The sequence below is a fragment of the Paramisgurnus dabryanus genome, chromosome 1 (genome assembly GCF_030506205.2).
Source record: "Paramisgurnus dabryanus chromosome 1, PD_genome_1.1, whole genome shotgun sequence".
NCBI classification, from domain to species: Eukaryota; Metazoa; Chordata; class Actinopteri; order Cypriniformes; family Cobitidae; genus Paramisgurnus; species Paramisgurnus dabryanus.
Window position 1 is genome coordinate 7,354,867 of NC_133337.1, and position 27,731 is coordinate 7,382,597.

The 27,731-nt window shown below is 40.6% G+C and overlaps 1 protein-coding gene across 8 annotated transcripts in view; it reads right to left on the bottom strand.

Annotated features, from left to right (window-relative positions):
• Positions 1-344: 344 nt before the first annotated feature.
• erc1b (ELKS/RAB6-interacting/CAST family member 1b) overlaps positions 345-27,731 on the bottom strand; it is a 242,174-nt gene continuing 214,787 nt past the window's right edge. For 6 of the 8 annotated variants that reach the window (XM_065265801.2, XM_065265800.2, XM_065265799.2 and 3 more), the window contains 2 exons: positions 21,832-22,017; positions 345-6,127 (listed from right to left, as the gene is read on the bottom strand). In XM_065265801.2, coding sequence (XP_065121873.1) covers positions 5,990-6,127; positions 21,832-22,017 — 324 coding nt within the window. In that variant the 3' untranslated portion in view covers positions 345-5,989. Of the gene's footprint in view, positions 6,128-21,831; positions 22,018-27,731 lie in introns of those variants that run through there. The other 2 variants (XM_065255292.2, XM_065265802.2) reach the window with 1 other exon arrangement.

The following is a 27,731-nucleotide window of genomic DNA, read 5'->3' on the forward strand; positions in this document are numbered from 1 at the left end:
CTGAGGTTTGATTACGCAGAATTTATGATAAAGTAATGTATTTTATAAAATGTCATAAAACTGGGGCCCGCTTGCCACCATCTCATGTTTGGGAACCACTGTATAGAGTATGGAAGTAGCATTAAAGTTTGGTTTAATTAAGGTATTTTAGAAGGTTAGCATTTTATTTTGCTTGCAAATAGACTCAACTTGATGTTAGGGTGCATAAGATGCCTTAAAATACTGACCAGGAAGACAGCTCACTAGGTTTTGGAACAAGATAAACAATGCATTGTATTTAAATGGAATATAGCACACCATATTTGACAGCAAGAAAACACAATAAATGACACTTATAAAAAGCCTGATATTGTAACGTTTATATACATACAAAGTCAAAAGCTGAATACAACGTCTTTTCCTTATTTTTCCATGTTCTTTTTACAGAAATCTTCAATTTTTTCCATACAGATGGACATAAGGCAGCATCTTTGTGAATGTGAAACAGACACACATAATCGCGCACACACAAATACAGCCGTTGAAACAATTAAGAGACCATTTCAATGGTCCCTTTCAGTTTTTCTAGTTTTACTATTTATAGGTATGTGTTTAAGTAAAATTATAATTTTTGTTTCATTCTGTCAATTACCAACAACATTTCTGCCAAAATCTTAATAAAATGTTTTAATTTGCTTTTATTTACTGAAAATTTTTATGGTAAAACATGGTCAAAATAACAAAAAAGATGTAGTGTTTGCCGATCTTCAATACTGCAGAAAAAAAACAAGTTTAAATTAATTTCTCAACAACAAAAATTGTTTTTTTCAAAATTTGGGGAATTTTTTTGTCACATCATTCATGGGTATTGTCATGCTCTCAGTCTTTTACATTTGCTGTTTGATGACTATGTCACTCCTGAGGTTTGCTTTTATTGAAATTCAACAAACACTGGACTGAAATGGTCACAAAATCATGAATAAAGTCAAAACTGAAGTGGTCTCTTAATTAATTTGTTTACGTGGCTATATATATATATATATATATATATAAGATAAAGAAATTATGACAAGCTTTGGGTTACATTTGACATTTTTCTGTTTATTTTTCTTCATTAAATTAAAGAAGGAAAGGCGAGAATCCTTCTTGACAGTGTTTCTGTGTACTGTTTTGAAAATGGATCATTAGAAAAGACTGTGACAGAAGGCATAGCTGCTGGAGCCAAAAGACAAAGATGTGGATGGGGTGATACTGAGGTCTGACACTCTCTCAGGGCAAAATCCAAAGGAAAAAATGATACCATGCTAAACACCAACTTCGAGCCAGACGTTTTATCTTTATGTCATGTCTGACCCCGATATACAGTAAAGGCACACAGAACTTGACTGTAACAGCCTAAAAATGATTACATTAAAACATACAAATGAATAAAGCTGCTCCACATAACTCCATTAGACACTTCATGTGTATCATAGACTTCACAGAGGCGTCCGTTTCTGGTGCCTGATCAAAACGTCCCATCTGGATTTGAACAAGCATGGTAGGCCTGGTTCGGTTTTGACCTCTTATTGTGTCATTCAAGGTTTTAAATATTAAGCAAACATGATATAAACAGTATGAGGTCACGTGAGCTGGCTTTGGTTGCTGATGAACGACAGGCAAGTTATTATTTGTGGCACTTTCTAGCTTCGTTTGGCACCGAATTAGCTCAGATGGAGAACGGGAAGTCAGACATGAACTTGCCAAATCCTTCAGCGGACGTTTTATGTGGTTTCATGCTTTAAACAGTCTCAGTCCATCAAACTAAGTGGGGGGAAGTAATGCATGAAAAATGCGAACGTGTGGACGGACTGTTTGGGTAAATAATGACAAATTAAGATGAGTTAATAGTAAACAATTTAATCGAGGATCTACTTAAGAGGCCATAAAAATCCGAGTGCGTTTAAACGCGTGATGAATTACCAGGGAAAACGAATAAAGGCTCGTGTTGAGTGATACGGTTCATCCGACCGAATCAGGTCGACCAATGTTATCTCCACAAAACGGACGCATGATTCTTACCTAAAATAACACAACGTTTTTGGCAACCATCAGTTCACCTAAATCACCATCACAGAAGTTTCTGCAGCCCACAGCAACAACCAAACATGTCTTTGTGATATAAAACACACAGTTAACATTGCATCACACACACCTTGAACGGCTGCAAAACAAAAACAATCGATCCATAAAGAAAAGAAATTATTAATGATCAGTCGTAAGAAGAGTCAGAATCAAAATCAAAAAAGATGGAGAACATAGTAACAATACATCAAACACATGGTAACAATTCTCATTTGACACTTCGGTACACTTTGTTTTTTAGTTCAGACAAAGCCATTTTGTTCAGATGGATGTTCTTCCCCCAGACGCTTGTGCAAATGTTCAACTAATATAAATATAGATTTCTGTATATGCCTGTGTGTAGTGTATGAGAACAGGACAGATGTCTTTGGCAGTGTCGACAGGTTTTCTTCTTTTAGTAACGTGAAAGAAGATTATATAAAAGTCGTGGTCTCTTATATACACACTAGGGCACGTGAGCGATCAAACGCACAAAACCCAAGAGACCAGGATGGCGGCACTGCTGATTAACGCTAAGAATTATGGGACATGACGCAATTACTTTTTGTCTTAAGGTAGACACTATGAGAAATGTCTGTGGTTAACGGGTCAAAACAAAATCTAGACAACAAGATGCGAGTCTGAGAAAGTCATATCCATCAAAGTAACGTGAATGTAAACGCACAGCCTGGCTGCCCCACTCCTGCACACTCTCTCTCTCTCTCTCCCCCCCTCTCTCTACAGACATGCGTCGGTGAATTTAATGAGGATGATAAATGTTCAAACTAAAACATAAAGCAACATCTCATTCACACTTGACCACTTCCTACGAGCTGCTCCACTGTAAATGAATGAAAACCGGTGCACAATGAATCGTACAGCAAAATCTGCCACACACCATCATAAAATATTTCTATGAAACCTGTATAGGATTATATATGATGAAATTGGAAATGACTTCATTTACAATTTAAAACACATTGCATATACAGGCTTCACAGAAAGTGAAGTCTCATTTGCCTTTCATTTTAATTAGCCAATGAGCAGACAGCATTGGTATAAATCTTTTAATTCTTCCAAAAACAGAAGGAAGAATCACGCCAGGGTGCCTCCAACTGTACACAGCAATCCAAAGCCTGCAGGGAATTTCCGCACTCTCGTGTGTGATTTAGTCTACCTATAACCAGCAATCACAGAAATACCAGAGCTTCAGAGAGACGCTCAATAAACGCCTCTCTCTCGCTCTCTCTCTGTGATCTGCTCCTGGTTATCACAGCATTGTTTTCTTTGTGAATTCTCTGGAGTGCTTTAAGTTGAACGGAGGCCGGAGAGGGGCTTTAAAAGCCCTGCTCCCGTACTGAACGACATAAATCGCAAGAGGGTTCGAAATGGCGAACGCGCGTGCGAGCTCAACGGGTCTGTGTTTAGTCTGAGCTGAGAGATTCAGCCGCAGCGTAGATAACCGAGACCCATATTTCACAAATCCGCGGCCAAACTGTGTTTGTTGGAGATAGTGGATGGACGAGAGTGCAAGAGATGAAAGCAGGATGGGGGTCATCCATCAGCTGTGTGGTTTCCAGAGCCAAACAGACCTGCGTGTCACGTTTATGTCCTCATTAGGAAGTCCATCGACAGTAGTTAGGAGCATAAAGCTATAAAATCCTTTATAGAGATGCAATGGATGCGAGTGTGATAAGATCTACAGTGCCAAGGGTGATAATGGCACGCGAATGGGCGTTTTTTTCTGCATTGCCATCTCGTGTAAGCACAAGAAAGTGGTGACCGCACACTGCGGTATGCAAAATATATTTTGGAAAGTTTGCATGGTTAAATGCTTTTCTATGATTAATTGAGTCCTAAACATGTTAGATTCACAAAAGTCTTCAGGAAACGAGTCTACATCTTTGAATAAGTAAAGAAATCTAAAGGTAGTATTCAATGTAAAGGACATTAAGTATGAGTAAAGCAATGTCTAGTTAACCAACATGAGCAAATTTCTTGGGAATAACCACAGTTTTGGACAAAGCTAGTGTGTTAAGACACAACTAGTATGTTTGGACATCACTAGTATGTATATGCACAGCTACTGGTGTGAAAGATGGTCGTATTCACCTTGATCTCTTGCGAATTTAAAGCCATATTTCTTGTCTGCGGGTCTTATCACGTAAAAATGAGTATGACTAACACGGTCCAGCAGGTCAGAGCCATAAACTATATAAGCATGAGCTAGGGAGGCATGGGAAGATAGATAGAGTCAGAGAACGAGAGGAGCAGAGGGCAGGTTACGCCCAGTGTCATCCCCAGAAAGTCGACTCTGGACTTTAAAGCAACAGGCAACGTGTGAAATGAAGCAACAGCTTTTATCAGGAGTTGAACGATAAACGCGGCCGGTCGAGAAACTGACACCTCGGGCCTGCGGATATAGACCCATATAACCATAAAGTGAAAGAGGATCCACCTGATGGCTGTGCTAACACAGGTGCGAACGTTTGAGGATGATGATAGGAAGCCAGCATGGCGAAAGAGGAACATGGTGGTACATTAGAGAAGCAGGAGATCAAAGCCTGATAGATCTCTGATAGGGCAACCGCACAAAACTTTAATCTGATCTTAAGAAGAGAGAGTGAGACTATCTAAACCACTACAAATTTACCATCAAATAAAAAGAAAAGCCTTTAACTTTGGACTTTGAAAAAGCGATAAACTCCTGCCAGTCTTTATCCCGGTGTGAAAGCTTGTCGTTTTCGACGCACAGAATGAGTGATAAAGGAATGTTTTCCTAGTTCACTGACGTGAGATGGCCACGATCTGATGATGAGGCACTTTTGCACAACATCTGGGTTGGTAATAACACCCTTCGCACAACCAGCCTCTCGTCCTCAGGAAAAAAATACCTAACCAAACCTGCCACATGCAAAGACAAATGTTAGCGGCAATAAACCTACAAGTTCCAAGGCAAATAATTTGCTCCCTCTCATATTTAACAGACACAAACCAGGCTGTGGTTTCTGCAAAATACTCTTAGCTGGTGACAGGTGCACATGGGATAACATTACCCATATTGTCCGTTTCATAACTTTTACGGAGCAGGCATTGGAGGAAATCGGGCAGTAACCAAGTGGATAGTAAATTCCCAGATGGTTGGGGGTTGCAGTAATCTAAACCCGCTACTGACTACGATAGTAAAAGTATGTTTAACTCCAGGAGGACTGTTTGCTGGCACAACCGTAGCATTAACCAAGCAATTTGAGTGAAACCAGATGGTTTCAGAGTGCAGGATATTTGCCCCGTGCGAATGACCCATAATTTAACGTCAGTAACAAAACATCTACAAAAAAGCGAGGGAGATGGGGGAAAAATGTAAATTGCTTCAAAACTGTTTCAAAATTCTGCAGCTTTTAAAAGCTGTGGCAACAGCGTACATCAAGATAAGAGACCTATTTCCTGGCCCTCATCGAGAAATCTCCACCTCCTGCAGGACGGCATTCGGAGAAGGAGAACAGGCCGCAACGCAACACAACACAAAACAACAGAGATGGCTTATAATACTGAGCCTGTCTCTCCTCTGTCTTCGTGTTTCTTCATCCCAGGGTGCTTTGTGTTTATGTAAGTCATAGGGTGAAGTGTAAACAACATTTTGAAGGTGCAGAGAGAGTATGTGACTCGGGGCGAAAAGCCCGCCTCTCCCACACCCCGAGGCCAATTCGAGCGTGCACTTCGCTTCCATAAGCCGTCAGTCTTTCCCGTATATGTGTCTCTTTTCTGATCTTGGAATTGTGCATGTGGGTGCGGGTGAGAAAGTTTGTGTTTTGTGCTGGCATCTGTGGGCCGTGAAATTAATTGAGAAACCGACAGAAGACGAAGAGAGGACGATGGGAGGAAAAGGCAGGCAGGCGGTGCGGGTCGGTCAGCACGACTCCTCCAGAGCGTTGACCACCTGCTCCAGGATGTCGGGACAGTGGTCCGCAATCTGCTGCAGGACGGAGTTTGCGTATTCCTGCAGTTCTGCGCTCTCTCTCTCGCACTGCTCCAGCTCAGACTCCAGCTATGAATGAGAGAAAAAAATGAAAGTTCATTTTACTTTACTTTTACAATTTCAACCATAATATATTCTTAAAGGGCACCTAATATGCCCAATTTACTATGGTGTCCAAAATGTGTCTGTAAAAATTCAGCTCAAAATACCTCACAGATCATTTATTATAGCATGTTAAAAATGCACATTTTTGGGTAGGAGCAAAAATTTTTTGTGTGTGTATCTTTAAATACAGCTCCTCACTCCCTTACCAACAAAGACAGTAAGCGCTTTCAGTGTAAAACAGATCTGATTCCTGTGAACACAGTCTGATACAATAATATCTCACTATTGAGATATGGAAGACTGCACTCGGTGAGGGCGGAACCTGTGGTATTGCAGGATGGTCAATCAATAGCTGTGGGCGGGGCTTTATTAGTGTGATGTCACATTAACAATAGAATCAAAACAGCATGTCTAATGAAACTGCTTTGGTTTAATGCAGATTTAAAAAGAAGTGGGTGGATTTCTTCCTTTTAGGGTGGTAGCGTTCACACACTGCCAACACACATTAACGTCCAAACAACTTGTAAAAGTGGAATTTGCATAATAGGTACCCTTTAATGTTAAATGTTTCAGTGCTTATATGGGTCCCTCTCTGTATGTGTGTGCGTGTGTGTGTGTTTGTTTTTATGTTTTTTTTTTTTTTTTTTGGGCCGTTTTTTGTGGCTTTATTAGATAGACAGTGTGATAGGAGAGGACAGGAAAGTATAGGGTGGAGAGAGGGGAACGGGTTCGGCAAAGGACCTCGAGCCGGGATTCGAACTCGGGTCGCCGAGAGTGCGTCTGCACCATATGTCGGAGCACTGCCCACTACACCATAGGCTCCGACGTGTGTTTGTTTTTAATATATACACACTATTTTTAACCAATAATCAACTATGATAAGATAAAATAGCTTAGAAAACATCATAAAATATCTTATGCCTCTATATACATGTTGAATTCCAGGGAACACATGCACGCATTTTTATTTATTTGCAAGACAATTTCATCCAAAGTGGCTAACATCGCATTCCAGGTATACATTTTAAATGTGTCTGTTCCCTGGGATTCAAACCCTGACCTTTGTTAGCTACAGGAACACTACATACAGTATATGTAGTGGTATAAGGTTTAGTGATTTTAAACATATATCAAGATATAGTGAGAAAAATGATTCTGGTCTGATTTTACATTTGCGTTTATGCATTTGGCAGATGCTTTTATCCAAAGCGACTTCAGGTGCATTTAATATATACATGTTTTATCAGTATCTGTGTTCCCTTGGAATCGAAACCATGACCTATTGTGCTGCCAGCGCAATGCTTTACCAGTTGAGCTACAGGAGCTCATTTAGATTTTATTACAAATCTTTTCGAAAGTTAGCAGTTACTACCACAATAATGCATGAAATTGCCGGATTGTTTGGCAATCATAAAGAGACTAGAAATAGGGCCAATGGACTTCTTGGAAAGCCATGCAGTAAGTTCATATATTCAACAATCATTGCCAAGATACTCACTTAGATTAAAATGTACATTTATGCATTTGGCAGATGCTTTTATTCATTAACAGTGCATTCAATCATTTTATCAGTATGTGTGTTCCTTGAGATTAAAACCTACAGTATGACCTTCATAGGCAACAATGCCTTATTTACTGAGCTACAGGAAGAGAAAAACTCAGCCCTATTCCTTAAACATTACAAAAGCACCGCACAGATGAGTGAGTCAAACTAAACTTAGAATAAATGAGAAAACTGTGTCTAATGACGCAGAAACCAGACATGAGGATCGCTTAAAAACATTGACCCAATCACCTCTTCTCCACTTCACTCTTCTGTCCTTACAATACCACTGAAAACAAATCGCCTCCATCTAACACTTCTTCATAAATTGTTATATAAAATACTACACTTGGAATTTGCCCGAAAGGTTTAATTTTCCGCTCATTAAAAGAAACTTAAACTAAAGAGGGGATTTAAGATTTTACAGCAACTCTTAACTATAATCACAGGTGTGGTTATCTTTAATGCTGAAATCCTTTTTCCAAATGATTTCCGTAGCGGTTTGGCTATGGGATATGGAGAAATGAGAGCGGGATTCCTGGGCGCTGGTGGTGCCAAGCACACCAAACACCATGGCAGGTGCAGATGCCTCTAAACTAACTAAAACATAGACGTAAATGTTGATAGACCACAAACTTTGATTATTTTCTTTTAGATGCTTCAAAACAGACTTATTATTCACAAACTCCTTAAAAGAGAGACAGAACTGATCAAACTTTGATGCGTTCACTCCAATTAATTGCTTGGTTCATACAAAAAAATTATGCACACATACAGTACACAATACTCTTCCTGAGACCCCACTTCACCCACAACATGGTCTCCGGGTCCCCGTTCCTGGCCTCTGTGTGGCCCTTATACGCTTGTGCTGTTTCAAATTGCTTTTCAGATTTGAACATGAGCCGTGATCCAAAGCCCACAGAAAGTGGAATATTTCACAAAATCCCACAAAAGTATTTTCTTTGGCTCTGCCGACATATGAACGCCAGCTTTAACAAGGTTAATGATAAAGACATCTGTAACAATAACTGGAAGTAATATTCATACATCATAAAATATGTTTCCCTTTCATGTGTGTTTTTGTGTAAGCTTGGATCTCGCAACTATTTCATAATTAATGAAACAAAACATGCCACGGCGGGTCACCCGGGGGCAGGGAGAGCGATCCGTCAGCCGGGTGTTTGCACAACTGTAGGGAAAACACACCCGAACGGCACTGGGAACAGAAGCCCCACCCATTTCATGAACCACACAGCTTGTGTTAATGCTACGCTGGGCTTTCTCAGGCACTCGAGGGGGTTTAAAATGAGGGGTGACGGATATGCCCAGCAAAGTCTTTCCATCTCAGGGCCTCAGTGAGTGAAAGGGGCGGGTCCCATTCTGGATATAAGAGCATTGAAACGGGCATAACAGGAATAACCCCAGAGCTTTGTCTTTCGTGACACAGAGAACGTTATGTAAGAAAACAGTGAACCCTGAAAGGTTTAGTTTGTGTACAAAAGGAGACGCTGAAACAAAGACACATCTAGGGAATAATGTACAGCAATTATTACAAAATAAACACCAGGGCCCAGCTTAAAACTAAAAGGGTGTTTGTTTTGCAATAATGATGGACTGACATTATCCCATGTATAAAATGGCCATTATTAAATAAGTAAGTAAATGATCATAATAATAAGGTCATAATAATAAAATAATATTTAAAATGTTAGACAAACACCAAAACATTATTATTCACTGACCAATGCCGAACAAATGTTAATAGATCAGTCCATCACTATTTGAAATTACAACATACAATAACAAAAAAAAAATCGGGGTTGTGGTACCCTTTCGAAAAGTACACCTTTGCACCTACAGAGATCATGTTAGTACATATTGACATACATATTTTTAAAGGGTATCGTCCCAGTGACAGCTTGGGACCATGTATAAGAAAATATACTACGTAATGAATATTAAATCATGTCCCACCCTGTTGCTACTGAATGTGTGAGGGGTGGACGGTATCTTAAAACCCGCCCTATTCTGATTTAACTTCTCATCTGTGACCAGGGAACCCAAAACCTGAGACGGCAGCCAGGAGTAAAGCAGAGACCTGATGGAGAAGAATGAGTGAGGAGGAGTTTGTTGAGTCATGAGAGGAGGGTTAATGAGCCTCGTCGGAGGCTGATGTATGAGGCTGTGTGAGGGCGAAGCTTGGCACAGCGCCGTTTGATGCAGACGGCAGAGAACTAAAGGGGATGAAGGGAATGGGTGCATGCAGGTGTGAACATGTGGATGACGGTTTGGTGTGAAACGTGACAACAACAGTAATAAATGACATTATTGTAATGCAACAAATAAAATCAAAGTATATTCATTATTTTTCCACTTGCGGTGTGGACGGCTTTTCTAATTTTAATGGGAGTGATGCAATTTGAGTTGGTTGCAAAACAACTAGGAAAAATGTCTCATGCATTGTGATGTGGTATGGTTACAGTTTCAGTAATGAATCGTGCAAACCTGGGCAAACATTATTAGGTGCAAAAAAACAAAAAACAAATGCATATACACATAAGGGTGAAGATGCAACTCCCCTGACAAAAGCTTGCCAAGGCCATGGCCGACACACTTGCTTTTTTATGGCTGTTTGTTTAGCAGAAATCCACAAGAAAACAGAGCTGTAAAGATAACATTTTAAAGCCCATACAGAAAACGTTGAAAAAAAAGATGTTACGGTCTGTTATCATTGCAGATTGTTATCAATTGTTATTGCATGTTTATGGTCAGTCGCTCTGCTGTCTTGATAAACAGCTACACGGACGAAGGCAGAACAAACACAGCAGTGAACCATTACAATGACCATCACATATACAAATACACAAGAGTCCCAGGAGAGAATGAGATGTGCTGATAGAGTCTAAAATAAAACACTTTGCCATTACATTATCCTGCATCTACACAGTATGCATTTGGAAGAGGAATTTAAAATATATATGTTTTTATATGTTAGTATGCGTGTTATCTGCACTGTAGTGCTGGGGTGGTACCCTAAGGTTACGTTTTGTACCTTTACAGGTATACATAATACAATGTTGTACCTTTTTGGGTACTTTATTGTACCTTAAGGATATATTGTGTACCAGTTATCCGTTTTTGTGCCCTTAAAATAAACTGGTACAAAATTGTTCCTTAAGGTACACAACGGGGTACCTTATAATGTTGTACCCCAAAAGCTACAACTTTCAATGTTTTGTATACCCATAAGGGTACAAAAATGAACCTATGAGGCTACCACCCCAGCAAAGGAAAAAGTAGAGTTTTGTACCTTTTTTACTGACAGTGAGAAATCAAACCCACAGCCTTTTGCACCACTAATGCAATGCTCTACCATAAGAGCTAATACACCATTATTGCCACACCTTCCTGTAAATTTATAAAATCTAACAAATGCATTTTATTGGCCTTATCAAATTCTTTGTTAACAAGATATGCATTTTTTCCCCCTCTGACAAAATATTTAGGCTGTTATAAAAAAAACAGGGCCTTAGGTTATGTGTCAATCAGATGACCAGACAGAAGTTAAGCCAAACTCACAATCCCACAAAAAAACTCAACATGGTGGCGCAATATTCAACATACAGTACCTTCTGCCATTCACTTTATCTTATTTTCCCACTTAACCTAACTTCCACTCATTTGTCTTTTCATTTCTGGACACTGTCCAGAAGTCACTCTTGCACTTGTCTTCTCATCCCATGTGGCGGCTCTGAAAGGCTCAAAGCAGATGATTCAGACAGGATGTGTTTCATCAATAAATGCTGTGTTGCACATTTGCGCCTGGAGTGGCACATGGAGATCAAACGGCAAGACTCAAACCCCAACAAACCCTTTAAGCAAATCCGCTCTCAACATCGGCCTGGATGACACACGCTTACCCTCCACCGTATACTGCATACTCCTCTGGTTCCCATCGGGCGTGATCCAAGGCCTTCACGCACCTTCGCTGGAGCCAGGGAGTTTGGTATTATAAAGGCCTGCAGCTGCTTGGTCTGGCGGCAGGGTTGCTCAGTCAAAGACTGGACAAAATGGCAGCCAGAGGTAGCCCAGGCCTTGGCTAACTCTACAGCGACTTTTCATCAAAGAGCAAGAGAAGGCGTGAAGTAAAAAGAGATCTGCGGTTAAGGGAATTGGACATTTCTGCTAAAGCAATCAAGAGGCTGTTCAATAAATCTGCATAAAGGCATCAGCTTTTCTTCCTAAACATGACACTCTTACAGTATTTTGAGAGAAAACAATGATCCCTTAAGCAGGAAACTGTTTCAATTTATCAAGGGATCGTTTTAAAAGGTCCTCATCATTTACTGGGAGAAGGCGAGCACCAATCTGTATCGGCTGCTCGTTTTAAAATTTCCCAAAACCTTCACACCAACCAAATAAATTGAGATGAGGTCACTTGAACCTCTGTTCACACTCAAGAAGACCATTCTTTCCAGACCAGACCACCGTCGTTACAAGCTCATATCTTTAAAATCTGTTTTATCTTTAAGGCTAAACCCTTTACTCCTGTCTTATCCTTTACTCCCACTGTTTCTATAACTGAAACACATCTCTGATCTCTAAAAATGGATCGTGTTTAGCTCATGACGAGCACTTTCCCCACTTCCTCATCTTTAGGGCAAAAGCCTTTGTGGCTTTGCTAAGAGGCACTTCAAGTGGGATCTCTGTCCGATCTCTGTTTGTCTTTCCCTCTCTTATCCCTTCACTTTGCTTTAAAGCCAAAATACAATCCAAGTAGTTTAGTACACCGGGTTATCTTCGATCTTTCATTTTGGCCCTCATTTTTTGAACCGAGCATTCTGCTGCGACTAGCTTTGCTGGTGTTAGCTACACTGCGCAAACTGATCCGATCACAGCACCTGCGTAGAAGGCGTGGCTATTTATTTAAAGTGACTTTATAGCAACCGCATATGATTACAACCGCCCTCCGTCTCAGCTGTGGCCGGATCTGCGAACCCCATCAGTCAAGTCTAATCGAGTTTCTGGGGGAACCGCGGACACACGAGTCGCACCCTTGCCCGCAAGTCTGAATGAGGTAAAAATATTTTAGCGGAGAGTGGGGTTTGATCAGCGGGGCACTATTACGACGCATGTGGTCAAGCCGGTGAAGCTGGGGACGCAATCACGATCAAAAAGCCAGATCGAAATAACTTCGATGCTAACACCCACCACAAAATGATGAAAGGGCCACTTTTGATTTTGCGATGCTAAGATATTTTTGTTGTCGTTTTTCCTTCAATGACTCAGCCCAAACTGCCGCAGGGCCTACAGAATGTAAAGGGATAAATTACAACCACATTCCTTTCCTTGAAACTCCTAGGCGCTCTTAATGATCATGGCTAGACTGTTACGAATAACTGTTTGCTAACACACACACACACCGAGCAATGTGAAAGTTTACTGCTGTATGAGACGATAAACAGTGCAGTCAATATGGCAATTGCTGGTTTTCTGTCAACGGATTTTAATAGGACATGCCTCACCTGACAAAAACCTTCTCAACGGTCAGTGTGGAAGCATTTGGACGTTAAAAGAGCCCAGAAGGCTATTAAATATTTGTGGAAAATACAACATAAAGTTTCATAAAATCCTTCTCGATTCCTAATAGCCTTTATTAATCTGACAGGCCCTGAATGAGCTGTTATGCTCGTAATGTAGCTGCCTACTGGCATAGACTGCAAGCGAAGGAGGAAGTAGAAGTCGGATCCATCAGGGTATCTCTTTCCAAGCCAGAGTTCAATCTGAAACAGATGCCATGACTGCAAATGGTGTGGAGTTTGTCGCGAATAAAGCCATCAGAAGAGCAGCGCCACAGATTGACAGGTCCGTTCTTTGTGGGATGATTCATAATGCTGGCCGATAAAGTGACAAACCACAAAAATGTTTCTGGCATGTTTTTTATGTTTTATAAAAACACAAAAGAACAAATAAACATGCATTAATACATTTAAGGGGTGTCAATGAATTTAAATGTTTAACTGAATTAAAATAAATCGAATTTAATGGCATCCGCTGAACAATGTGCAAAACAAATCTTATTTTTGTTGCGCCTTGTGCCATGTTTTTAAAATGATGTGTCATCTGTGATGCTTTTTGTTCAGTTCTGTTGTGCATTTACAATACTTTCTGACATTAAAGATTGTGTCTTGTGTAAACGACTCCTTGCTCCTTCATTTTTATCATGTTAATGCTTTTTTAAATGAAATTCACATTGAATTAAGATGTAAAGTTGACAGCTCTAAAACGAATATATTAAAAAATTGGAGGATTATGATTAAAGGATCTGGTGGTATAGTGTGTCAGTTCATCTGGTGTAGTTTATGCTGCTGTGGCTGTGTGGCTGATGTAACCCAAACCAGTAACGACCCGGGAACGCAAAAACTCTGATTCGTCAGGGCGCAAGGAAATCTCAATAAACCTGCTAAGGTATTACGCGGTATGCCTTGGCGGCTCCCAGCTGAAACGACTCAATCTTATTCTAGTTTCATCATTTGGGGGTTTAATTTCATACATTTTTTTTCTGAAGTGCTTCATAAGTTGAATGCGCTGGGACACAAGCCTCCGTTCCAGGGCTCGAGTCGGGGGCTTTCACACATTTTTGCTGGTTGGGAAAATAAAGGCAATGCAAACCCTGGAACAGAAAGACGTGCGGCACAATGGGCTCATCTCGCATCGCTTTGAAGACGGGCCTCTCTGGATGCTTAGGAGTCGGCTGAAAAGTGTTGTTGGTTTAACAGGCTTTTCAGAAACCCCTCAGGATTAGCGCTTGCCGAAAAGAGGTATTACAAAAGCAGTGTTGTGATAGAGAAATATAGACAAAATGAACGCTAGTGTTCAGGTTAATTTTCTGATGAAAATCCGAGTGGTGGGTTGGGCAAAACTTAATGCAATGATGCTGGGATGTTAAAGGTGGAGTTGCTAAGCAGCTGCTAGTATATTCTATTAGTGTACCTCTTTGTAATAAGCCACAGTATTTATATTACAATTTATATGGAATCACATATATTTTAATGCACACATAATTTCACAAGACTTTCTTAAGATGTCAAATAAATTTTTGGTGTCCCCAGTGAACGTATGTGAAGTTCTAGCTCAAAATGTCATATAGATAATTTATTATAACATGTTAAAATTTACTCTTTGTAGGGGTGAGTTTTTGTGTGTTGTCAAATGTGTGGTTTTTAGGGTGTGTCCTTTAAAATGCAAACGAGCTGATCTCTGCACTAAATGGCAGTGCCGTGGTTGGATAGAGCAGATTAAGGGGCGGTATTATCCCCTTCTGACATCACAAGGGGATATAAATTTCAATTACCTATTTTTTTGTAGAGAATGGTTTCCCAAAATTAAGTTACAGGGTTGATCTTTTTACATTTTCTATGTTGATAGATGCACTGGGGACCCAATTATAGCACTTAAACATGGACATTTTCAAATTTTCATGATATGTCCCCTTTAATACTTTTCACTTGTCTGTGCATTATCAACATGCATTAACTAACACAGTGTGTCCTTGAAATTATCTAAATGTCTGACCCGAATGGACAGATTTTAATACCAGGTATAAACGAGGCATTAGCCGCCCAGCTATCAAAAATCGATACGTGCTCAGACTATGACGCCTCTATGTCTCATTTCCAGTTTCTGTGATGTATTTACTTAAGGTAGTGTTTGTTCACAGACAACTTTAATTGCCTTTGTGACTCTTAGATGACTACTCGCATTACTGATACACTGCATTACATGAACAATGATGTCAGTGAGTAAAAGAAAAAGAGGGAGAGACAGAAGCTCATAATTTAAAGACCTACTTACGGCAGACATATGCGCCGGCTCCGTGTACTTTTATTAATCTTAGCTGTGCGGGTTGTGGGCATGTTCCACTATGTTTACCACCATTTCCTGCCCGTTTAAATTACACTGCACTTACGCAGACCGGGATTCATGGCCCTGTCAGCCTGCAGCCAGCCCCACCGGTTACAGACACACTAGAGTCGCCAGCACTGAACGTCAGGGAGCTGATCCAGGATCAGTTCCTGTTGCAATTATGCTTAAAGAGCCCACACAGGAAACTGATCCAAGGTCTGAAAAGTGATTAGAGCAGATGACTAGTTTATAATGGAGTATATTTAAAAATATGTTCAAGTAACACTGCTTTGATTTGTGTTCTGTGCTTTAGCTTCAGTTTTGCAGATGTTTGGTGAAACAGGGAACACATAAACGGACAGCCGGCATGCCAATCGGGGAAAAAGTGTGCTAAATACGAATAAAGGTGTGCCGAGAACAGAGGGAAAACTGATGAAAAAAAGACCTACCGGATTATTTCTGTTCCAGCCCTGAGGTCATTAATAATCAATCTTCTCTAGTTCATGTTTTATTCAGAGTGACCCGTAAAATGCAAGACTCTCCCCTATTTATACAGCTGGCTTTGTGCTGCCAGATCACAGGCAGATGACTTTGGCCAAGGGCAGTTGAGCACCAGGCTCTCTCCTGCAAGATTGTAAACTTTGCATACTGATCTAAGATCAGCACTTGCTAAAATAAACAGCAAACTCAGGCGTTATGAGCGAGGCGGTGAAACTGGCCACAGAATATAACTGACATCAACTTTCATCAAAAAATTATTGCTCATCATAGACACAGCTGTAATGCAGGAGTGAAGGGTCCCACAGCTGCTGATAATGTCACAGATGATCTACATCCAGAAATAATTCACCAGCTATATAAACAATAAAAGTACTACTATAGGACTTTCAGACATGTATCATAGTAATGGTCATGTATTTTTTACCATGATACAGCTTAATGTCCAAAATACTATGGTAGATCCTTTTGTATACTAACAAAAATCATATACTGTATACAGTAATATGGTGACTACAGTAAAGCATAGCAAAGTTGACAGTATTATGTACTTCACTAAACCAGAAAACTACAGGACGAGAACCGGTACAACCGTGAAAAATGGCCGTTCACATTCTGGACTTTCTAACTACTTGCACTCTTTTGTGTCATTTAATGTGTTGTCCTTAACTATAAACATCTCTGTGTTATTATTGGAACAACACAAAATAAACACAAAATGGCACATACTGTGGTAAAATAACACATAACGTGTTAAATAGGACAACACAAAACAAAGTGTAAAAAAATTACACATGTTTTCTTAGAGCGTCTATCATTTAAACCAGGGGTATTCAAACTTTTCATTTTGCGACCCATTCAAATAATCTATCTGGGGACCCACCAACATGTTTTATATAAAAATGAGAAAAAAATTGTAGTTTTTATTTTCCTTGCCATTTTATTAATGAAATAACCTTTGGTAAATAATCAAAATCATTGTCAGTAAATAATCAGTTTTTTGCATCATTCACCACAACAGACAAACAACTTTGCGCGACCCACAGGTTAAAAAACGTCATTTTAAAAGGTCCTAACCAAATGATCTAATTGTTCCTGAATACACTTTTTCTTCCAATAAATGGAGTGGGTTTTTTGGTGACTCTCGTCGGTGGGTTGTATATGACTAAGTGGTTTGTTCAGGGCCAGCTTAATCACCTTTCTGCATACCAGAGATACAGTAACATCCTGTGAACCGCTTAAAGCAAACAAAACAACATTAAACCATAAACAAAGAGAAAAAGCAGGCAAGAAGGACGAGTAATAAAAGATGCACTGGCCACAACAGAAGACGAGCTGGAAACGAGATCTAATGGGGTGGTCTGCTGGAGAATTCACAAGTGTGTGTGTATATTATGGCTCTTTTGTGTATTTGCATTGTCTGCGTCTTGATGACTCTATATGCTAGTGATGTCTGTGGGCTGGGGTTGTGCAATCATTGATTATCCTGTTTGTGTTAGTCAACAAGTCTTTCTGAAAGTACATGAATACGTAACTCCGGCAAATAGACATGAGAGCTTTAGAACATCAGCCGAGTCTGGGAAACATTGGGGAAGAAAGGGAGGAACGCGAAGAGAAAACAACAGCAATTAAAAGAAAAATAAAGCGAGCGAGTTAAGAAAAAAAAAGAAATGTTTTCATGTTCTATAAACCACATAAGAGACAAAGAAAATTATGGTAAAATTTAAAGCACTGCAGTGCATTATACCACTCTGTGCCAGCTTACAGTGCCAGGCCAGTTAAATGGACACACATAAAAGCTGTTAATTTAAAGATCAATGTTGGGCAACAAAGAAAAGGCAGCAGCCTTAAAGCAATAGTCCATTTTCTTAAAAGAAAAATCCAGATAATTTACTCACCACCATTTCATCCAAAATGTTGATGTCTTTCTTTGTTCAGTCGAGAAGAAATTATGTTTTTTGAGGAAAACATTGCAGGATTTTTCTCATTTTAATGGACACCAACACTTAACTCAACACGTAACAGTTTTTTTTTCAACGGAGTTTCAAAGGACTATAAACGATCCCAAACGAGGCATAAGGGTCTTATCTAGCGAAACGGTTTTCATTTTTGACAAGAAAAATAACAAATATACACTTTTAAACCACAATTTCTCGTCTACATCCAGTCGCGAAAGTGTCAGCGTGATCTCACGCAATACGTCATGACGTCAAGAGGTCACAGAGGACGAACGCGAACCTCCGCCACAGTGTTTACAAGTGTGTTGGAAGAGGACCGTTCCAACGTTGTTGTATGTCAACTGATACTAATTAATGTCTTTGTTTCAGTTTATTGTTTACAATGGTCCGCAAATATGCGTTTCATATATGTAACACGTGACCTCTCTACGTCACTACGCATTTACGTTAGGTCGCGCTGGACCAGATCTAGATGAGAAATTGTGGTTTAAAAGTGTATATTTGTTATTTTTCTTTTCAAAAATGAAAATCGTTTCGCTAGATAAGACCCTTATGCCTCGTTTGGGATCGTTTATAGTCCTTTGAAACTCCGTTGAAAAAAAACTGTTACGTGTTGAGTTATGTGTTAAGTGTTGGTGTCCATTAAAGTCCATTAAACTGAGAAAAATCCTGCAATGTTTTCCTCAAAAAACATAATTTCTTCTCGACTGAACAAAGAAAGACATCAACATTTTGGATGACATGGTGGTGAGTAAATTATCTGGATTTTTCTTTTAAGAAAATGGACTATTCCTTTAACAGTGTGTGGTGCATTGTAAATACTAAAGGACATTATGAAAGCGAAAAGCTTGTCATTAGCAGAGAACTGGGCATACAGGACCATCAACCTTAATCCACCGTGGGCACGATGGCGACTGTGCCCAAAGCACAGTCACAGAGGCCGTTCAATTAGCGACTAATAACTCGATTTACAAGAATGATGATTAGCGAAAAAACCCACCGAATCGAACCACTTAAGGGTCTATATGTGCCATCAAGAGACGCCACAAGTAAATTCATGTGGACGTTACTAACATTAATGGACTGAGCAGAACATGCTAAGTAAGCCAATAATGAGCCCAGACTTTTCTTGTCAATTGGAGCCTGTCATGGCCAAACATGCCCGTTCTGGCATCACCGAGCTGAAGGGATCTAAAGGAGTCAAATTCAACGCAGAGAGAATGCTAATGTAATGTGCTACACTCCTAACGCAAAGATGAGAGGTCAAAGAAGACATCAATCAAACGGGCTCGTGAATGCAAGCCACTCTTCCAATTCGCCATCTGCAAGTGATTCCACCATCAGGGAAAAACCAAAAGTGTCTTCAAACGGATTGTGTCTTACATGCAGGACATGTAACTGAGGAATGGACAGGATTCGGTACATGTGGATACCATATGGATCTGCGTTACTAAATATCTCCCAGCTATTGAATTTGGAGAAGAAAAATTCTGATATATAAGTGTCAGTGTTTGAGAGGCACAGCCGAACCGGTGAAACCTGAAATATTCATTATCTCCCTCTTAATGTGTCCAACTCTAAATCGCTGCATTAGCCAGGTTGAAACAAGACTGCCAAAGTTTTCTACATGAGGAGCTGGCCCACAAGTTCACTGCAACAAATGCTTCGCCTCCTATTCTGGGATAACTGTAGGGGATGACAATGATGTCATTGCAGGGGACACATTTCTCTAAAAACCCAATTTGGCTGAGTCAGAAACCTGGCGCTGAGGTCCAGAAATTTTAATCGCCCCACCATGCTTTTCTAAACACTGTCACTGAGAGTTTGGAGAAGATAAACACGGAATGGTTGACCTTAAAGGAAAAACAGCTTGAAGCTCACCCAAACAGGCTTTGGTCCATCACCCAAACAGGCTTTCTGGTTGCTTACTCAGCAAAACACAGTGCAATGTTTAGACCAGTTTTAAAAATAAATAATAACATAATTACTGAATCTGAGTAACTAGCCCAACATTGCTCAAGGAAACCTATTCACGAGTTACAAAAGAGACCTGAAATTATATTTACTGTATGTGGCCCAGAAGCCTCGACTGACCACTGGCTACACAATCACTAAAAAACCCTTACAAACTCAGCCTATCTGCAACCTTGCTGATGAAAGCTGCCTCTCTCAAAGGAAAATAAATGTACGAACGTCTCCCAACTTCATATGAACCAAGCATAGGGAGAAAGTCTTCGGAAAGCACAGATTTTTGGAACAAAGTTTACTTTCTGCAAACTAAAAATCTTAAACATTATTTGTTCACTAGCCAAAGGCTTGTCATCAGGCAGCCCACATAAAAAAATGCATTTCAATAAAGTCGGGGCGAGCCAAAAACCTGCCAAGCAGACAGTTCCCTATACAGTCAAACACATGAGCATTGTATGGGCCTTGGCACAAGCACAGCAGATCACTCGACTCTCCCCTTGAGAAATGGGGCCGATTTAAAGTGAGCATAATGTATACGTAGACTTCCAGACAATTTATTTTTCTGATGTTACAAGAAGCATCGGCAATGGATGCGGAACTGGGACTCACAGGCTAGGGGACTAAACCCAGTGTCCGTTTGCAGACAATTTACTGTTAGGGTAGGTATGGAAATGGGTTCAAAGTGAAATGGAGAAAATGGATCCACGCACGCATTTATTACAGAGAGACGATCATTCATCACGCGGAGACTGAATCCAGCCACTGCCTCCTCAAACGCTTCTTTCTTTCTCCCTCCAAACGCAGACACTTCTATTCTTTATCGCGCAATTCCACTTTCTCCTTGATACCTCCCCTCCTCTTCTACAGTATGTGTTTCTCACCCCCTTCTCTGCTCTTGGCTCCCCCAGCTTTTTAAGTGAGCCTTTGGGTAGCTTTTCTGGTTTTCTTTTGTTAAAGTAACAGTAAATGACGCTAATAAAACACAATATATTGGACTATTTATTTTCTGTAGGAACACATTCCACTCTATAAAGAGAACTAATGGCATTTACACAGAGTGAGACTGATTCTTAAAGCCAATAGGAGATTTATAGACAGCGAGTGTTCGCGTCAGCTAGAACCCTTGTGGGCCAGGCCAGATGGCTCTAATAATTGATGGGTGACAAATCCAAGTACCCAAGAAACCTTACGGTACCTCGTGCACACACCACAAGACATGCAGTCAAACCTCCTATTGCACTTTAGGTGCTAGGGGAGCTGCGAAGTGTCATTAATAAGGCAAGGTGTATAAAAATTCTACTGTGCCATTTTGGAAATGGGGAAACTGTATAAGCAACAATGCCAATGGAGGAAGGAATAATTGCATGCAAAATAAAAAACCCAAATACCTAAAAGAACAATAAAAATACATTAAAATACATTTTCATGACATGAAATAAAACCAGTCTGTGAAAACCTAACAAAAAATTTTTTTTTTGTGATTTACATAAAACCATTCTACATAATTTATACATTTGATATCTTAAATATTGACTGTGTAAGGTAAAAGATTGAAATCAATAACTAAAGTCAAAATTTGATGCTCCTTATCTCATCATTAGATTATGAGATTTTAACCTGAATTTTTACAGACCGGGTCACTTATTATGAATATAAAAAATTTAAACAAACTGAAAAATTTAAACTAACAATTTATTGGAACACTAACAAAAACTAAACAAAATTGAACAATCTTAAAGCTAAATACAAAACAAATAATAATAACCCAAATCAGAAGTGAGGTTAGACCCTCTCACCTGTTCTGGGCTCATCTTCTGAAGCTCCTCCTCCCAGGTGTCCTGTTGGGTGTGATGGTATGCTGAGGGCGGGGCCAGGTCCTGCAGGATGTTGGGGTCTCTCTCGTGGCAAAGTGCTGTGAGGTGGCCGATGTACAGTTTCAGTTTACTGCGGTTCTGATTGAGGTCTATGAGAGGGGGGATAATCTGTCCAACACAGAGGAATGAGGAAATGGGTTAGAGATAAAGAGCAATTTTAATCTCAGTTTTCCCAACCATTCACAATTTAGATATCTGGCCGTGAGCCAGCAAGACACAAAAAGGGTATGTAGGCGCATGCTTAAATGCATCAGGTAAAAGATTAAGCCAAAAGAAAAAGTAAAAATTGCATTGTCACATCTGATTGTTTTCACTAAATGTTGTGAATGATTAAGAACAATAGATACACATGAATCACATAAACCAGTGACACAATACAAACTGTTTTTGAGCTTTGATACATTCCCCCCATCCAGGAACAAAGACAAACAGTCTAAGTTACCTGGAAAGCTGTCGACAGATGCCCACTCTTTAGAAAACATCTCTATATGCAGCAGACACTTTGCAAATCCATCAAAATAATACATTCACCTCATATGTGCTTCCTGCCCACTGTACACATGTGGATTCAAGAAAGACTTTCAGTCCACTGCATTATTCATCTAACACATATTCAACTGAATTCAAATCAAAAAGTGCAGAAATAGCAATGTGTGGGTTGCTTCCTAGTTCATGTTAATATCAGCATTTAATAATACATTCGCAAAATCTAAAGTTGTAACTGTTAACATTAGTTAATGTCCAATAAACTAACATGAACAACTGAATCGCCATTAACTAACATGAGCAAAGATTAAAAAATGCTAAGAAACATGGTATGGTATGATGACAGATTATCCAATAGGTAGTGAGTAGCTAGATAAAAGGATAGACAAATGCATTTTCTTTGTGTGTGCATAAGCTGGTCTTGTACTGTGATGGCCGAACTATGATATCTGAGAGTAAAAGACTTAATGTTTTTGAAGTTCCACAGTCCAACATGAGACAGCAGAAGATCGATTGAAATTTCCCCCAATTTATATTCGCTCAAACAGGGCCGAGAGCATAACTGGGTGGCGGGAGTACTGGATATGCTCCTCATTGCTCAAAAACAGAACGCAAATACAGTTACCTGATTGTCAAAAGGCAGGAAAGGGAAACAGAGGCTTAAAAGAAAAAGTGAGTGATGAGAGAGATGTAAGGAAAGAGAAACGCAGAGTCTGGTTTCATCTGAAGCGCCTGTGCTCGTGAACACGAGCAGGAACATTTGTGTCCCCACACTTTATTAATTCTTATTAACCCCATCTGTATCTATTCCAAGGCCGAATGTTATTCTGTTTTTGTTGGCTTGCCGGGGGCCACGACGGCTCTCTTGGGTGGATCCTGGCTGCGGAGCGTGATCAAACAAAACTGTGAAAGAACAAGATGGAGGAAGGTTACGGTGAGGGAGGGCATGAAACCAGGAGAAGAAGAGCACATGAGAGAAAACTAGAGACAGAATGAAAAGCGAGAGAGTCAAGAACAAAAGAATAGAAGAAGAGGGCAGCTGGTTCCCCCCGGTTCTGGAACCAATTAGATGGTGCAAACTGTGTCTATGCATAGAGGTGGAGACCTACATCATGCTCTCCTTAGGCTAAAGTTTAGGAAGGTCCACTTCATACGCGAGAATATGTCTTCAAAATTGAATCTCAGCTAGGACTGGGTGCCAAAATCTAGATCCTGACACATTGCAGAATCTTGAAGAAATAACAATTGCAAAAAAGTTGAATTAGCCGTGACAGAAAGTCTACATTTATCTACGTGACATACATCAGATCAGTAACCGAGCAATACCTCCCCGGCATCTCCAAAAGGTCTTGTGTCTTTGCCAAACAGTGCTGCCGGAGGATATTTGGGGCCTTCGGTTTGACGGGCAGCCACGGAAGGAGGGACAAGGCTTTAAAAAGGCGGTCTGATAGAAGCGCTCCAAACCGCTGTGACAGAATTGCCCTTTTACACAGGCCGGGTGGATATGCTCAGAATACAGCTGAGTTAAAATAAGCACAGACTTAGCAATACATACACACACACACACTTGTTACATACTTGCTACATACATGATTGACTTAAAGTATGCTGTGTGCGAATTCGTTTTATGAAAGATCAATACATGATTTGGCATTTATTCCTTTTCTTCATGTTTGCTAACAGAAAAGACAAATGGATGCCAGCCGAAGACAAATGTGTTACATGACAGCTCCATCTCTCACTCCCTGGTTTCAACTGCTAAATCAACAGTTCTCTGGCGACATTCTGTTTCAAAGTGCTAACAGTACCAAATCACAAAACCTCACAGAAGTGTCAAGCTTTATCACCTGTAACAGGTTTGTACAGTTAAGAAATGTGTTTCTGTTTGAGGATGGTCACAGTCCTTCTGGTGCTGCTGTGTTTTCTGTCAACTCGATGCGGTCACATTTGCAGTTTCATTTTCAAACAGTCCTCTGGTAGACTGAGACTATAAATAATGCAACCAACATAAACAAATATCATTCCCAGGTGACAGATTTACAAAAGTGGAATTTTTCCCTCAAAGCTCCATTTGAGTTTTTTTCAGTTTGGAAAAATACAGTACTTTGAATACCTTTCACCCTAAGTGAGTACACATTCATCTGTTTCAAAACACAATACTTATAAAAAAAAACTGTGGACACCCAAATTCTCTATTCCGACCCATTACTCAGGTTTACTAAATGACACCTCACAAAAGAACCTGCTAGGACCTTCTACTGACCCATCACACTCATTAAACAAACCCTTGACTTTTACATTTCCCTCTTTTGAAGAAAGCATATCAACAGTAAATGTCACCTTCTTGAACTTCACAATTCTGTTACCGCCTAAAGACTACAGTTCGGAAAGCATCGCTGGAAAGTCTGTCTATCTGCTCTCTTTCATTACGTCCCCTCTGAAAGAAGCTGTCCTCACCAGATGCTCAAGTGTGTTGCATACCCATTTTACCTGGCCCTGTCATACCACAATAACCCCTCCTTCTCAAAAAGACCAGAGGAAAGTCAGAGCCTTTAACAATGACCGCCCTCCACATTTTCCCGCTCTCATTTATCACCTATCAGCTCATCAGGTGCCATTCGATACCCACACTGAGAGGCAGGAGAGTCTGGATCAATGTTGTCAGTCAGGCGGTCCATCAGAGACAAGCCACTGGCTCCTTCCTCAAAGACTCCAGAGGCCCGGCGGTACAGGAAGCCCAAGACTAAACTGTTTGCATTGGGTGGGGGAGGACCTAAAGATTGTGACCACTCTAACAGTAGCCAGGCCGGGCCAGGCAGCACATCTCTTCCCATGGCCGATAGTTTTATTGGGCTATCCACTTTCAGCCTCGCCGTGCTACGTGTCCATGAGTGTTAAGGGGATAAAGATAAGGAAGGACTGCAAAGCTTCAAACCTACAGAACACTGACAAAGCTGGTGGGTCTGCCTTCACATAGCGCTTTCAAGAATGAGACCAAACGCCTCCGCGGCATGGAAAAGTACTAAAATAAGAAAAAAACCTGTCTGTCAAATAAAGCCTAAGATGACACGCATGCATGCCTCCCCAAAGCACATGCACAGAAACATATGTAATCTGAGCGTAGAAAGCAGATCTAGTGAGCCGATTGGGAGCAGGTGAGTCAGTCTATCTTTCCATACCATTTTATGAGCGACTGTGTTGCCTCTGTCCACAACTCGCAATATCATTTAGTGGACCCATGCACAGACAATTATCACATTTGCTTGTTTCTCACAGTCCTAAAATGCATGTCTCTCTTGCATGCTTTAATGTTAAAATTAATCACAACACCGGCACTCGTGTTTTAAAAGATGCAAGATTTATGCTCTTCAAGGCTCTGCCGTCGTAGCTTTTTATGAACTCGGAGTCTCCTCACCTATTTACGTAGTTTTTTATATAAATGCCATTAGATTTATACTGTTAAGGGTTTATGACTGTTGACTTACATGCCAAAGCTCTCAGTCACCAGCTAATAGAATAAGCAGGTTTTTAATAGCATTAGGTGGGGAAAAGGAAGACAAAAAGCCAAAGCAGGTTACTGTTGACTCTGGAAAAGGACAGAGAGAATTTTTAAACCAAGTCCCAGTGTCACCATCATAGCGCCATTTAAACAGACCATGAAGGCTTCAGTCTAGGGAAAGCATTTCATTTATTGAGTGTGTTTGGGTTGTGTGTGTGTGTATACACGTCTATAATGAGCAAAAGACACTCAAAGTACTGCCAAAAACAAATTAGCCTTTGGAAAATGGAAGTAAAACTGTCTTGTGGGTTGAGTTGCACTCCAGGAGGGGGGGAAGTGGCAATGAGGGTCATGACCCTGAGGGTGAGGGGTGTTGGGGTGAAAGAAGGTTCTGACCTCTTCAAACTGAGGTTGAGGGGCATCATTAACGTGGTGCGGGGTAAGAAAAACGGAGGAAGGGGCAAACGTGTTGTCAAGCTCCAGAACATCTACCCCACTGTGAGGGCAAACCAGACGAGTTAATGACTGAAGCCAGATCAGCAATCAACATTATTACAGGAACTCTGGGGCTGCTCAGAAAGCCATGAATGAATGATTTAAATCAATGCAATAAATGTGTCACATTCAACTTTAACCCTGCGATGCAAGAAAGACCTTTGACTCAAGTTAGTACTACTTCCTTAATGGCATCCATTTATCTGGGGTCTTAAAAAGCCTTTTCAGTTGTTCGTATTAATTTTGTGCCCAGACCGCCTGCTCCTTCTAACCTATTCTTCTGTGTTGGGCCTATTAGCGGCCTCAGTCTCCAAGTTCAAAATCTCAATAACTTGTGCTAACAAACACCTTTTGAAATGCCTTTCCTGTCTTACTTTCAGACACTCAAAGGCTACCAAAAATCCACAACAGAGGAAGAAGAAGGGATTTTGAGAACAGCCACGGATGGAAAGATCTAAGGTGACCCACATCCTGAGGTCAAAGGGTTTCCCCTGTGTAACACTCAACACCAGAAGACTTATGCCGCTACACTTTTAAAGACAGAGGAAATTGTAAGATGAGGACGGGCTCTAGGTGAGTTCAAGGATGCCAAGTTAGTAGAGATGATTCTAACAGATTCCCTTTGGCTCACAGGGTATGAAGTTTTCTGCTATCACACTTTGTCCTCAGAGACAAATTCAGGTCTTGGAGGTAGTGTCAACAGCTCAGTGGTTCATTTTAACCAGAACAAAGACCAATTGAAGTGCACCACTGCAAAAAAATCTAATTCAACCTTATTAATCAACTATATGATTGTTGATGAATAGCTGAAGACCAATCTCTACCCAACACATATGGTCACCAGTAAGGCCTTCGTCAAGTGTGAATCACACATGGCAAGTTTAGCTTTTTATTGACTGATAATAGTGGTAGTTCCCGGTCCTCGATTTTAGGCTTAATTGGAGAGGCTGGGTAAACGGAAACAGACTGAGGGGTTGGGTGGGGGAAGAGACAAAGAGGAAGAAGCAGCAAAGGAGGAAGAAAAAGAGAGAGAGCAACACCGCTGTTTCCACCCGTCTTGTCTCCAGTGCCCATTCCGTCCACGGCTGGTTAAGTGCTAAATGAACTGGGAGATTTAAGGTGGTTGTTGGACAGCTTACGCAGGGTGCAGAATCTGAGCCAGCTCTTTCCTATCAGCCTTAAATCAGATCAGTGGCGTCTGCAGGGGGGTGGGGGTTGAGGGCACTCAACCTGCTGCTGGCCCCCCATCCACAGCTCTGGAAAGCATTAAAGCCTATTGACATGCCGCAGGGAGTTTATTAGCTGCATGTAGCTAACATTCAACGGGCAGAGATTTGGAAGC